The sequence below is a fragment of the Mercenaria mercenaria genome, chromosome 19 (genome assembly GCF_021730395.1).
Source record: "Mercenaria mercenaria strain notata chromosome 19, MADL_Memer_1, whole genome shotgun sequence".
NCBI classification, from domain to species: Eukaryota; Metazoa; Mollusca; class Bivalvia; order Venerida; family Veneridae; genus Mercenaria; species Mercenaria mercenaria.
Genome location: NC_069379.1, coordinates 2,679,883 through 2,695,390, shown reverse-complemented (window position 1 = coordinate 2,695,390; position 15,508 = coordinate 2,679,883). Strand labels below are relative to the sequence as shown.

The window sequence follows — 15,508 nt, the reverse complement described above, 5'->3', positions numbered from 1 at the left end:
AGTTACCTGTAATTTCAGATGGAAAAATTGAAACGTACGTATAAAGTTACTTTTATTATACAATAATGTACTAGCCTTACGTAATCAACACATATATGTAGTTGTTACCGATGTTCTATTTTTGGCAACCTATATAATCAAACAATTAATTTATAATGGCCTAATGACACTAGAGATTTTATAAATCATATAGACATGACAAAAATTAATCAGCATGAACAATATTCTGTTAGTCAGAAACCAATTTCTGTTATCCGCTTAAAGCATAAATAAATCTCTGTAAACTATTCTTTTATTATTTGAGGGGGAGGGGTTTGGGACGCTATATGAATACACATTGAAACGATTCTGCAACAAGAATGTTTTATATACGATCAAACAGAAACCGAAAAGACAACTGTTCAGATATCAATGGTTTCTTTCGTAGTTACAGAAATCCTATGGAATAAAATTATATGTATGAAATGTCATGTTTGGTATATGTTTCAGGGACAAGGAGGGAGGTCAAATTACTGTTTGATATACAGAAAGGAAGGAAAACTATAACAGAAAAGGAAGGTATGATTTTTTTCTATTGTTTTCAGTAAAGTATATTTTAATGTTCCAACCCATGACTCTAGTTACCAGTTACCACACCTGACGGTCCGTCCAATTATAAAGCAGTGATATTTGTTTTAAAGGACTCTAACGACTGATGCCAGTCTATGGCAAGCGTATAGGCGCTGACTGAGCAAATGAATGAATGGAATAAATTTTCTTATGTATTAAAATCCGATTAAGATCCTTTGGAAGCAGAAAACGTAACCAAGAAAAATGATAGCAAACTCAGTTTGATTGAGTCTGTTCATGAGATTTCATGAAATTTGCAGTGCCCTTACGCTCCCGTTTAAACCTCTTTTATGCCATTAAAGTGATTTGTGTAGTTTCAACATTTCCTATCTGTTTTCTCAAAATATGAAAATTTCGATTACTTTCATCTTAAACCTGAGGCTTTAAAATTTCTGCAACCGTTACTTTTGTATTATTAGAAATATTGAAATAGCTAAACTATTCTTTTCTTCCACTTCAGCTAGCTTCATTTTTGTAACAAGTTGTCAGTGTTGGTACAAAAATGTGTATCAAAATGAAAACGGTTTTGTGTCGTCAAATACCCATTTTTAGATCTTTTTTCTTGGTCAGATTAAACGTTTTCATACAATCTGTCCAGCACGTTTGCCAACACATTTTCGTGTACATCTTGGAAACAAGTCCATAGGAAAAGACGTCATCGATGATGTCATGACGTCAACGTCTTCGAACATTTTTACTTTGGTAAAAAAAGTATCATTTATACACTTCAAACTGATGGTCTGATATTTATTACACAGAGAAAATTAATGATCCTACAGCAATTTCTTTTGACAGATATTACGAAACACCCCGTACCTGAATTTCGGGCATAGTAGACAGGACAGTAATTTTTTCATCTCGATTTGTTTTATTGTATACACTTACTAACTATACTGACTGCAGCTGACATTCTGAGGTTCTTTTGTTATGCAAGTTTGTTTCGTTTTCTTTTTGCAATAATCTCCTGAAAACCAGAGCTATCTAGTTAACACTAAATCAGTGTGTATACTCGTACAATTAATGACAGGCAGTGTTCAATGGCATCTGAAAGATTTAAAAAAGCTCAATGTCTTGGAAAAAAATATTTCCTGTTCTTATTTACAGTGAAAGACCTTGTGTGTAAATTTTGTTCTTCCGATTCCTAAAGGATATTATTCAAAATGTATATAATTTTCTGTTAGAGTTTTATGACTGCATGTTTGTTAAACTAAAGCTTTTGATTTATTTTGTCTCGTTGTTTTATAGCACCATTAGTTGTCGAGTTATGTTTGCAAGTACACGAGTTTTCAAAAGGTGAAGCAACTGAGTCAACAGCAAGTGGATGCATATTTTCCATCCTCAAGAAGGAAGTTGAAACTGATTATGACACGTCGACAATGCCCGATGAATCAAATGATCCCTCATGGAAACAAGTATGTCATTCTGTACTCCAGATTATGGGTTACGTTAATGTTATTGAAGACACGAAGATATGTGTTGTCGTCCAAAGAAAGTCGTCTGCAGTGATAAAGATAAATTGTTTTTCTTCTGATGCAGTGGAAAATCTTTTGAAAATGCTCATCAGCGGTGGAATCAAAGAAGAAGTATTGGGATTACGAGACAGTTTAAACACTTACGGCAAGTGGCACATATACGATATTGGTTTAAGCTGCACTCCAGAATGCTTAAATGCTATCAGAAAGCGACTCGGTATGTATGAATTTGTTACGACAAGTATGAATGTAATAATATTTTCAATATTCATTTGTTTTTACAAAAATAAGAATGTGCTGGCAAAACATATATATTATTTCGTTTCGGTCCTCTGTCTTTGTGTATTTCTGGCATTAGTCTGGCTACCAACTAGATAATTTTTTTTCTTTAGAGAAAAAAATTCTTTAATATATTCTGACTTCATAAGTCTTGGCTCTGATAATATTTATGGTTTTTTTTTTTAGAATAAAGGGACATAATGAAACGAAATTTGTTTAGTCTCGGGAGTTATCTCCTGTGAATAAAACATAGGGTCTGATTACAAACTAGTCTGGCATGTTCTGACGCAGAACGTTGTGGTTTGATGAAACTTCTTATTAAGTGTTGATTTTTACCTAGGAATTTTATGTTAAATGAACTTTCGAATCGCTCTAAAGGAGGGGGTAGGGGAGGTTTTACTTCATTTGTATATTTTGAATATTTAATTTCAGTTTTTGACAGATTGTTGATAAGAAAGTGAACATTTTCTCTATTACTACAGTAAGGAAAATAGTTCTGAAATAAAACAACAAAACTCCCTACAAAGTAGAATATTGAGAAATATTTCGTTCACTTGAAAATTACATTGGTATAACAGTTTACAGTACTTTCTCCTTGTATACTTCCTCCATGTAGAATTTAGTAGCAGGAGTGATGATCGTACGTGCGCCAAGCATCAAGGCATGAAAATTAAGTGGTATTGCCAAGAGGAAAACGCATTTTGCTGCAAACGATGTAAGGAGGTGGAGCATAAGTAAGTTTTCTTGCATTTGTACAGATGCATATATCCCACTTTCTTCGGGTTACATTGATGCAGACGGATGTTTATGATATCACAATAGCTTTATTGCTAGAATGGTCTGAGATGCACTCTATGTGACTGATAAGTATGTTTTGTAGTCGAACGATTGGAACTATTTTGAATAGATAAACGGACAAGATTAATATTCAATTTGTTAAATTTTGATTTCTTTTTCGTTTATTCTAGACACTTCAAAAAAGAGGACTAGAAAGGGATTACAGTTATAGAGCCATATAAGATTTCTTCTCAAAATTATTATCTTTTTTTGTACATTTTAAAGTCTCCAAATTATTATTTTTGGTACATTTTAAGGTCATGCATTGAACTAATGCCATTCGAAGGAGACAAAGAGACAAAAAGGAAATCATTGACAGATAAACGCCAAAAGGTAGAGCACAATGTAAGGCTCGAGATGGATGCTTATCATTCAAATATACACGGTTCCTGTGTGATGCCTGACGGGAGCATCATCCTGCTTGATAACGGAAATGGAAGACTTAAAAAACTCAGTAACGGGTACAAGCTAGTTAGCCACTGCGATCTTCCTGATCCAGACCTGAAAACAGGAAAAAGCTTATATGACGTATGTTATATAGGTAACGAACGAGTTGCAATCAGTATGTGTAACTCCCGTATTCTGTTTGTAAATGCATCGGGTGACATGGAGCTTGATCACGAAGAAAAATTTGACCATGAATGTTTTGGTCTTGCTTGCTATGGTGGAATACTCTATGTCACCGATGGTAGCAAAGTGTACTCCTATAGTACAGAGTGGGGAAATAAACGCGAACTCTACAAACGCGAACAACAAAACTTCTTGTTTCAACATATTGCCGTCAGCGGCGATGGGGAAAAGATTTATATCGCAGCTACCGAGGGAGGACTTGTAACAATAAACAACAAGGGACAACATTTATGTACTCTTAAAAGTGACATTTTACCTTGTGCAAAAAGTGTATGTGTTTTTGGTAATGGTACCGTGCTTGTAGGTAGTAAATCAGGTTCACACAGTGTGCTTCAGGTTGGCATTGGGGGAGACCGGATACTTGGGACAGATAGGGTTAGGGTTAGGATTGGGGTTAGGGTTCGGGTTATTACTAGAGTAACGGATAACATCCAGTCGTTGTGCTTTAATAGGCATGACTCTGGACTGATAATTGGGCTTCGTCATAGTGACAATGTCATTGTTTATAGCTAACAGGTACAGAACAGAACAAATCATGATGTTTATAACAATAAAGTAGATATACAATGTGGAAAAGAGACTCGTTTATCCAAGCTATGGATATAGATAAAATAGTAAACGTTAAGCTTTTTCATTTTTAATGAGTGTGCATTTATCTAACCTTGAGTAAAATGACTTAAAGAGTTTTAGATTTGAAATACAGATAAGTCAAGATACAACAACTTTTTAAGCATTGTTCAACAACGTCTAGTCAACATACTATCTGTGTTTTATCAGCGCGTTTTTCTTAATCTAGTTTCAAGATTTACAAAGGCTAATCCCATTCTTTTATTCTATCATTACAAAATCAAAGCTTAAGTATTCTTCAAAACGTTACTGTTCTTTTGAAGTTCTATAAATGTGTATAAGAGATGTACACGTAGATGTATAGTGGATTAGCGACAAAAAAAAATATTCAAAAACTTCTCAAATTTTTTATACAGTCTCGGACATTTAAACATCAGATCGAGTTTTACTGTTTTTACAGTTTTAGCTGACATATGATTGCCCTCTGTCCGTCTGTTCGTGCACCGTCAGTTGCTATGATCAATTGCCTTGTTATCACTCTAGAGGTCACATTTCTTTTGCCTGTTGTTAACTTAGCTGTATTTCAAGTCAGAATATTTTTTTGTATTAATTCTAGCTCAAAATCGAAACTGGATTATCTGGAATTTATAAGGTTAGTAGCCAAGGTCAAACTGTAGAAAAAGGACATTGTTGAGTAGAAAATGTGATCTAAAGAGATTTAACCAGTACTTTCTTCTTTTATTTCACCTATATGTCTATTTTTATTACAGATGAACCAATTTATAATTTGAGCAATAGTTTATACAGAAAAACATTGACACCAAGCTAAATGTAGTACTGTCAAAACTGTAGCTAGGGTGCTTGCAAGGTTTTATATAATTTGACCAAGTGAAAATTTACCTTTAAGACCCACCAACGAAAATACCAGGTTTCATGTAAATCAATATTTAGTTTTACCTGTATATGTATGTACATGTATATTATATATCAACTTGTACAAGTGTCTCATGTAACGCTGTACTTACTGGTAATATACTTTTATTTGTAATATGTTTGTTATTGCACATTGCTGATGCGACTCCGAAAAATCGGACGGACGGAGTGGAATTTTGTCTTGCAGCTTGCTTGGTTAAAAGTAAATCTCTTGGTGCTCTGACTTCAGACACATTGTTGAGTATATTGATGTAATCATACCTTAGATTGACCTTATTAGCTCACCTGAGCATAAAGTGCTCAAGGTGAGCTTTTGTGATCGCCCTGTGTCCGTCGTCCGTCTGCGTCGGCGGCGTCGTCGTCATCAACAATTTGACTGTTAACACTCTAGGGGTCACAATTTGGGCCCAATCTTAATGAAACTCGGTCAGAATGTTACCCTCAATAAAATCGTGGACGAGTTCTATATTATTATTATTATTATTATACCAGATTTATATAGCGCCCTTTTCATGATCAATTTCACGTTCAAAGGCGCTTTATATAGTTCAGTGCAGCCACACAGGGCGCATAATTCATCCTCTAATAGTACAGACACAGAGCGATCTGACCAGAGGGACAGAGTGAGACAAAGCCCCCACGATAGAGAGATCAGAAATCAGATACAGGCTTGTCCGGCTAAGTTAGCCTAGCTCGTTGCGAATAGACAGCCTGGTTCTTTAACGTGCCCAGTGTTAACGTGCCCAGTGCCCTAACCCTAACCCTGGGTGGGAAACACTGAAAAGCGTTTCTGAAAATTCCCGAGTAGCTGCCGGGGATCGAACCCCCGACCTCAGGATTGGAAGGCCAGTGTGCAAACCACTGAGCTATCCGTCCACCCATGTGTCAGACACATGTATATCGGGACATCTGGGATCAAAACTAGGTCACCAGGTCAAATCAAAGGAAAAGCTTGTTAACACTCTAAATGTCACAATTTTGGCCCAATCTTAATGAAACTAGGTCAGAATGTTACACTCAATAAAACCTTGGACGAGTTCGATATTGGGTTATCAGGGGTCAAAAACTAGGTCAGAAGGTCAAATCAAAGGAAAAGCTTGTTAACGCTCTAGAGGTCACATATTTGGCCCAATCTTAATGAAACTTGATCAGAATGTTACCCTCTATAAAATCTTGGAAGAGTTCGATATTGGGTTATCAGGGGTCAAAAACTAGGTCATCAGGTCAAATCAAAGGAAAGGCTTATTAACACTCTAGAGGTCACAATTTGGGCCCAATCTTAATAAAACTTGGCCAGAATGTTACCGTCAATAAAGTCTTGGAAGAATTTGATATTGGGTCATCCGGGGTCAAAAACTAGGTCACCAGGTCAAATCAAAGGAAAAACTTGTTAACACTGTAGAGGCCACATTTAAGACTGTATATTCATGAAACTTAGTCAGAATTTTAATCTTGATTATCTATAGGTCAAGTTCAAATCTGGGTTAGGTGGGTTCAAAAACTAGGTCACTGGGTCAGTTCAAAGGAAAAGCTTGTTAACATGCTAGAGGCCACATTTATGACTGTATCTTCATGAAACTTAGTCAGAATGTTAATCTTGATGATCTTTAGGTCAAGTTCGAATTTTGGTCATGTGGGATCAAAAACTAGGTCACAGGGTCAAATCAAAGGAAAAGCTAGTTTACACTGTAGAGGCCACATTTATGACCGTATCTTAATGAAACTTGGTCAGAACGTTAAGCTTGATTATCTATAGGTCAAGTTTAAATCTGGGTCAGGGGGGTCAAAACCTAGGTCATTAGGTCATTCAAAGGAAAAGCTTGTTAACACTCCAGAGGCCACATTTATTACTGTATCTTCATGAAACTTAGTCAGAATGTTAATCTTGGTGATCTTTAGGTCAAGTTCGAATCTTGGTCATGTGGGGTCAAAAACTAGGTCATAGGGTCAAATCAAAGGAATAGCTATTTAACACTTTAGAGGCCACATTTATGACCATATCTTAATGAAACTTGGTCAGAATGTTAATCTTGATGGTCTTTAGGTCAATAGGTCAGGTGAGCGATACAGGGCCTTCATGGCCCTCTTGTTTTTAAATGTTTTATTTCATATATTCTGGTATTTTGTCACTTATGTAAGGGCATTTCTCTGGGAGTTATATTTATTAGGGCCCTACTGGTTAAAAACAAGGAACTATAGAGTGCACATTTCCATTCATCCGTCATTCCGTCTTCCATTATTCATCCGTCCGTCTGCAATTTCGTGTCCGGTCTGTAACTCTGACATTCGTCAAAGGATTTTATAATTACTTGGCACAAATTTTCGTGTCATACGCAAAACCCGGACCCCTAACTCAAAGGTCACACTTGGAGGTCAAAAGGTCAACAAGGCTATTTTACTGTCAGGTCTGAAACTTAATAACACGAGAAGGAATTTTGATATTACTTGGCACAAATGTACCCGATAATAAGATTATGTGTCATGTGCATAATCAAGACACCTATCTCAAATGTCAAGGTCACACTAAGAGGTCCAAGGTTAATGGAGATTTTTTCCTGTCTGATCTATAAATCTGTCTTACATTAAGAGATTTTAATATCATTTGACAGAACTGTTTCACATAATGAGACAACGTGTCATGTGCAAATATACACATCCCTAACTCTAAGGTCAAGGTCACAGTCTGAGGTCGAAGTTCAATATGGGGATTTCCCTGTATGGTCCGTAACTCTGTCATCCATTAAGGGATTTTGATATTACTAGACACAAATGTTCCCAAAAATAAGACAATGTGTTGTGCACTATACCAAGCCCCTAACTTAAAGGTCATAGTCACATTTGAAGGTCAAAAGTCTTTTCCTGTCAAATCAACATTGATCTTTTCTTGTCAAGTCTGTAAAATAATTTAATATAAGCTCATCACTGTATCTTACAGGCCCAATTAGAAAATTTGTTAAGTAATTCTTCAGAATTACTTCCCTTTAACATGATGATTTCTTTATTTTTTCTCATAATTTCCCTCCAATGTCAAACTGAAATGTTATAAAAATTCAAATTAAATACTTTTTATATTCACTGGTGTTGTACGAAATCAACAACTGGTGATATTTATGTATGCAAATTTAAATCCAAACATTGTGTTTTAACATATTGTATATACAGTGCAATGTTTATTCATCATTGACAGATATCAGGTCGTTATGTTATACTTACTTACCTTCGAGTAGGGGACTTTGTATTGCATGGCAATATGTCATTTGCTTGTTTACACTGTTTTGTCTAACTTGTTGAAAGGTGGACAAGTGCAGGTTGGCATGCCCCAAATGCGCTTAACTGCCTCCACCCTCAGTTTCCTTTATATAAGTTACTGACCGTCCGATGGCGGTGCCCCTATTTTCAACTTGTTTTTGTTTGTACTTTGTCATCAAGAGCTACTCCACTTCTCTTGGGTGTTATTTTCAAAATGTGAAAGATGTTACTCATTTTATACTCATCATTGAAAACCATTTCCCGTTTTCTTTTCGAGACCATAAGCAAAATGCAGGGGTCTTTATCATTTCCCCTTCCTCCATTCATCTCGGTGTGACGGTACTAGACCTTTCTAACGTAAACGTAATTACGAAACGGAATACTGAATCCGTAAAATTTTAGGCTAATTTGTGGTCTATGGGAGACAATTTCATCCAATAGTAATGCATAGTATCTCCCTTAGACCATTATTTGCAAATAACATTTACGGATTCATTAATCCGTTTCCGATTTACGTTTACGTTAGAAATGTCTAATAACAAGTATCTTTTCTCACTATACGAATCGCCGAATTTAAGACATCAAGAAATGATTTTCCCTTGACATTATAGACAACAAACCATCAGTCTCAACTTTGAGAGAGCATTTTTCCCATAACAAGTCATCCCGACATTAACCTTCACCCTGCTAAATTTCTACAATGGACTAGTCCGTCACTTAATTTGGACAGTGCCATTTATAATCTAAAGGGGTGTTCACTAAAAATTTACTGACTGAATAGCGAACAGTGCAGACCATGATCAGACTGCACGGATGTGCAGGCTGATCTTGGTCTGCACTGGTCGCAAAGGCAAGCACACTTGCCACCAGCAGGCTAAAGGTTAAAAGAGATGTAATGTATCGTTTTTTCTTACTACATTCATTTCAATATTGAATATCGTCTTCGCTCTCAACAGTCACCTTTACTGTTAAGGAGCTGTCATGCATTATTTCCCCTCTCTATTTCCACCTTAGAAGTTATAGAGAGGTCATGTATCATTTCCCATCACACCCATCTCAGAAGTTAAGGAAATTTCATGCATCATTTCCTTCCCTACATTTCAAGAGTAATGAGAGTTTATGTATCATTTCCCCTCTCTATTTTCATCTCAAAAATTATGGAAATGGCATGTTTCATTTCCCTTCTCTAAATCCATCTCAACACTTATGGAGAGGTCATGTGTCATTCCCCCTCTCTAAATCCATCTCAACACTTATGGAGAGGTCATGTGTAATTCCCACTCTCTAAATCCATCTTAACATGGAGAGGCCATGTATCATTTCCAATCTCTACATCTAACTCAACACTTATGGAGAGGTCATGTATATGGAGAAACCATGTACGGTGCAACCTCTGCAGAGCAACACCCTTTGGGAGATGCAGATATTGACCTCTGTTGAGAGGTTGTTGCTCTATAGAGGTTAAATTGATAGTAAATTTCAGCTATGGGAAATTTTGATGATGTTGTTGTGGAGAGGTTTTTGCTGTAGAGAGGACCGCTCTGGAGAGGTTGCACTGTATCATTCCCCCACTCTTCATAGATATACTTGTAATTTTCCGATAAATTAGAAATAGTTTGAATAAAAAAATTACATAAAAAGTTTTGGGTTCTTATTGCAGTCCCATGCATATAGCATAATAATATACAACTTGTGATCCGTCATGTTTTCTGCTTATATATCATAAAATCTAGAGAGTTTTATACATGATAGTTACATTTTGCAAAAGTAACAAACAAGTTGGCTTATTATTCAATTTGTACATGTTATTTTTTAACTGTTATGCTAAAAAACTTAGAAAAGCAGAAGTCTACCTCAAGCAGGCACTTGTAATATACAACAGGGGAGATAACCAATAAAGTTTAATATACGATACTTAAAGGGAGGTAATAAATAACTTTTGTAACTGTGAAATAGATTTAAAGATTTTAATGTGATCTAGAGAACAAAAATAACCATATAATATTTGTACAAAGAACAAAGTTTGTATCAAAATAATAAATACAGTAAAATATAGATCAACTGAAGTCAAAGTGGATGCACAAAATGTTGGGAGTTATCCAGTTGTCCAGCAATTCTAACATGGAAAATAATATTATATGGAACAGTCAAGGACCATTCAAATTACTTGAGCGAGCCTTGGTGCTCAAGTCAATGATGCTCGGCAAGCTATCTGACTGTAGTTTCGAAAGCAGTCAATATAAACATGTGTACAACAGGCATACACAGTTCTGCAAGAAACATGACTGGATAACACTTTACTTAAACTTCAACCTATAGTATGATCTCAACAAAATAAGAACAAAAACAAACTTTGTAAAATTGTCAAGTGTCGCATGAAGATGACCCATCTGTTTATATTTTGAAATATCATTCCTTTTCAAGAACAAAATGATCCATTTTCAAAACTGCATATTTAGAATTCACTTCTAAGAAAAAAGTTACAAACATACTAGAAAAAGTATAAGAAATTATGCTGTTGAATAAAGCTAAACATCTTGCAAAACTGAAATTTAAAGTTAATTTTAAACACATAACTTTTACCTTATGAATATAAAAAAAAGATCTGTATTAACATTTTCAGACGCAGAGAAAGAAACTTTACACTGATATTAATTTTCAAATAATGATCAGACCTTGAAATATCTTTCAGTGTATTTAATGTTTCGAGTGGTTCTTCCTTCAATTAGACATAAAATCATAGGAAAGATTTTTAATCAACAAATCATATAGCATCAAAATGACGTAGATAATTTAGTTACAACAAAATATATAAACTATCATGTTTAACTATACTAACAAAGCAAAATGAGATTTCCATTGGTCAGCACTAAGCACCATCAGAAAAGTAAACATCACATGAATGATGATGATGAAGAAGATGATGATGATGATGATGATGATGAATGTTGGTACTAGGGTTCATTTCTTAACAACAATCAACTAGGCAAGATTTCTTTTACAAAACTAATCTCATTGACGCTGGAAATACCAATTTGCAACAACATACAGAATGATAAAATTGATGACATTGATGATGATGATGTGATGTGATGATGATGTGATGAGGATTCTAACATAATATTTGACTAATAATGATGCTGGATTAATAACAATTGAATTAATAATAATAATAATAACGACTTTATTTATAGAGGCGACACAGTTGGGCAAGCCATTTTCAAAACTGAATATTGACAATTGAATGTTTTAAAAGATGATGGTGATGATGATAATGATGTTGATGATAGTGGTTATAATACTGATGCTGATGACGATGATATTGAGGATGATAATTAGGTTGATCCCTACCTGTATAATGCATTTACATCTTGTATTGCAATATACAATATAATAATCTTAATATGTTTCTATAATGGGATTTATGAAATAATTTTTTTAGGCCATTTCTTACTTCCTTGACAATAGGCAAAATCTATACAATATAAATGTTACAAAACTAGGATATAAAATCAATTCGTTTTTGTAAATGTACAGCAGTATTAAGAAGCACCAAAGCAAAGATTTAAGACTCCGATGAGACCTTAAGTTTCTCTAGCTAAATATGAAAATGCAAAAAAAACTAATTTGAGAAATAAGTGCTATTCAGAGAAAATGCATAAAATCCTATTTTTCTCTGCAGCAAGACTGGTTTGCAGCCACAATGCTGGGCAGAATCTGTATTAATGTACAGAAAAATCAATTCATCTACTACAGCGACAATGCATCATTGTGCTGTTGTTTTTTTTATACGTAAACATATTAATTACCATTTATCACTCAAGTTATAAATCATCTATTGTCATAAGTGTTTAAATTTTGGTGAAATAACAGAAAAATACCTGGGTATCTTTAATAAGACATACATCAATATAGCTTAATGGGAAATTACATCTACACGGGTTCAATTACATAAAGTAGTAAATATTATAATTATAAAAATGGAAATAGCTGAGAATATACATTTATACAGAAATGTAAACAACAATAGAGACATAATGAACAATAAATAATCTGCTTTGGTACAATGAGTATTTACTATATACAAACAATATATAATGACGCTATTTCAGCGCTAAATGTGGGTAACTATATTGACTTAAAGAAGCATGTACTGTATTTTTTCACTTATAAGACACATTATTAGCAGTCATATTTCCAGTTCAAAGAGTGGGGTGTACTACAAGAGAATTAAAAGAAAAAGAAACCCTAGGTTGCATATGCGATGTTGGGGTGCGTCTTATAAACAAGTGTGTCTTATAAATGAAAATATATAGTATCTTGTGCAGAGTTGATGATTATCCCCTCCATGAAAACTGATCTTCTATTTAACCCTTACCCTGCTAAATTTCTATAATGAACTTATCCATCTTTCAATTTGGAAAGTACTATTAACTGTTAAAAGGGGTGATCACCAAAAAACATACTGACAGAATGGCGAACAGTGTAGATCATGATCAGACTGCACGGATGTGCAGGCTGATCATGATCTACACTGGTTGCAAAGGCAGAATTGATCCTGTCCAGCATGATAAGGGTTAAATTCAAAGCAACAAAAACATTACATGAAAGCACTGAAGTTATCAGAATGCTGTTTTCCTTGTACAGAAGAAATTTATAAAATTTGCTTCCAAGAAGCATGTACAGACACTCAAAATTTTAACAAATTTTGCCCCAGATCATAAATATATGACATGTTAGATGGTAGCACATGTATTAAAAGTAATATAAATTAATAATATTTGCCTTTCAATGAAATTTTGTGTGCTTTACAATTTTTTTAATTTTCTTATTCTTTTTCATAACCTGCAGGGCCGTCGCCGGCTTCGAAAAAGCGGTCCGGCCATGGGATGTCGAAGGCGTCCCGCGAGTGCCGAAGGCAGGAGAAGGGGGAGAGCTGGATAGGGGGGTCTCCCCCTTTCGTAAGCGGGGTTTGGGGGGTCTCCCCCGAGAAAATTTTAAGATTTGGGATGCCCGTAAGTGCGTTTTCCTTGCATCTTGAAAGCAGTTTTCATTAAGATTTTCAGTCAATTTTATAACAGTTTTCAAGGATATCTATATATTCGACATTTACCCAATGAATGTTGATGTATTTCACTTCTGAGTGTCAGCCAATACAAAAGAAAACAACTATTTCGACCTCTCTGTGAGTCTCATCAGGCGGTGGCATTAATAATGAAGGCTTTATCAAGATTCGAACTTGACAACTTGCCGTCTATGTGAGCAATCATACAAACATGACAATAAGTGAGGTCATTAGTTTCATCGTAATGCAACCACGATCCACTGGTGAACCACGAAGACTGAAAACTTCTGTTTACCGGATTTTTCTGACCAAAGGTGCCTTTCGGAAATTTAAATGTCTTAGGTTGATTTGGAATTTCAGGTAGGTCCATTTTGCAGCAATACGTAAAGCAACAAGTTAAGCATACAGAATATAGAGTAGATAGAAACGAAGTTTATATTATTTTATAGTTGAGATGTACGTCGGCATTTTATTTGATTTAAAGCAATTATTTAAGATTATTCAAAATAATTAGAAGAAATTAGCTTTTGGTTAGTTTTGTTTTATTATACCAAGAAAAACACAATTGTTTCCAATTTTTTTACATACGACTATTTTTTTTTCCATCAAAGCAATTATTATAGATTATAAAAAAAATCGCCCTACAGATCATACCGGATTAAAGATATATCAGATAAGTGTTTAATTATGATTAATCCAATCAAGCAGGGTCGTTACTTTTGACACGATGTGTGCCGAAGTTTTCACACCCCGCGGGCAATCATGACAGATACCGCTCGTTGCGGATAATTAGCAAGCCAATATTTCGGCACTTTTAATCTAAGCAAAAGCTGAAATTTTATGCGATAAAAAAGCTGGTACGACCGATATCATTCTCGGCTAAAAAAGTGGTCCGGCCATGGCCGGACCGGCCGGACCGCCCGCGACGGCCTTGACCTGGAATGGAGTGGCCACCCCTTCCCTAATCAACTTACAGCCCTACATTTCTAGAATACTTTCATTTAATTATGGTTTAAATTTTCTTCAAAATTATTTAAAAAGTAATGCTGTTACAAAACCACAAAATGACCAGTTTTCATGCTTGTTTAATGATAACAGAGACACTCTAACATATTACAATATAAATAATGATGTTTATACTTAGGTAAAAACTGCTTCTATAGCCACAAGCTGTATAAAGGGAAGCAACTCCTGCTTCTAATGTCTTATAACAATCATTGCATGTGAACTATTACCTCCCTTGGGATCTCCAAAGTATACATTAACTAAAGATAATCAAAAAAACATCCAATGGATGAAAATGTAAAGCCATTTCCCCTAGGTTCACATATACATAAATCAAACATTATAGTACATATATCAGTATAAAGATGATATTAAATAAGCCAATTTAAACTAAACTTTGACAATAATGAAAGAAACTTTTTACAATCCAGCATCAAATAACAGCACATATATCTTGTAAAGAAGTATAATAAAAAATACCTGAACACTAGCTATTATACAATGAATTGAGAAAAGAAATATTTTTTCTTGCATACCAGACGGGGATTTCCGGTATTTTTACCGGTGCTGGAAAAATCCATCTTACACCCCGGGGTGTAAGATGACTCTCGTGCTTTAAATGACGTATTATGAACTACATACATGTAGAAGATTTATGTAGTTATTTATATTTTATTTCGAAAAACGGAATAAAAATCCAATACCTTGACAGTTCCTCTTTGTTCCTGATAGTATATTTCTCGATTCAAAACACGTTATTTTATCAAAAATTCATAACGTTACGCTGGAACTGATAAAACAAAACCGGAACTAAACATTGTTATTTGTCTTTGAAACGTCATGACGTCTTTCCTGTTTACGG

At 34.8% G+C, this 15,508-nt stretch overlaps 1 protein-coding gene and 1 long non-coding RNA gene across 2 annotated transcripts; one reads left to right on the top strand and one right to left on the bottom strand.

Moving 5' to 3' along the window:
• Positions 1–18: 18 nt before the first annotated feature.
• LOC128551276 (uncharacterized) lies at positions 19–10,420 on the top strand. Its single transcript, XM_053532046.1, has 5 exons — positions 19–34; positions 490–558; positions 1,855–2,298; positions 2,977–3,094; positions 3,455–10,420. The coding sequence occupies exons 1-5, from the start codon at positions 19–21 to the stop codon at positions 4,338–4,340; spliced, it is 1,533 nt and encodes a 510-aa protein (XP_053388021.1). The 3' UTR covers positions 4,341–10,420.
• Positions 10,421–10,529: 109 nt separating this feature from the next.
• LOC128550931 (uncharacterized) lies at positions 10,530–15,170 on the bottom strand. Its single transcript, XR_008368565.1, has 2 exons — positions 14,578–15,170; positions 10,530–13,421 (listed from the first exon to the last, which is right to left on the bottom strand). It is a non-coding gene; the product is annotated as an uncharacterized LOC128550931 (long non-coding RNA).
• Between the last annotated feature and the right edge of the window lie 338 nt (positions 15,171–15,508).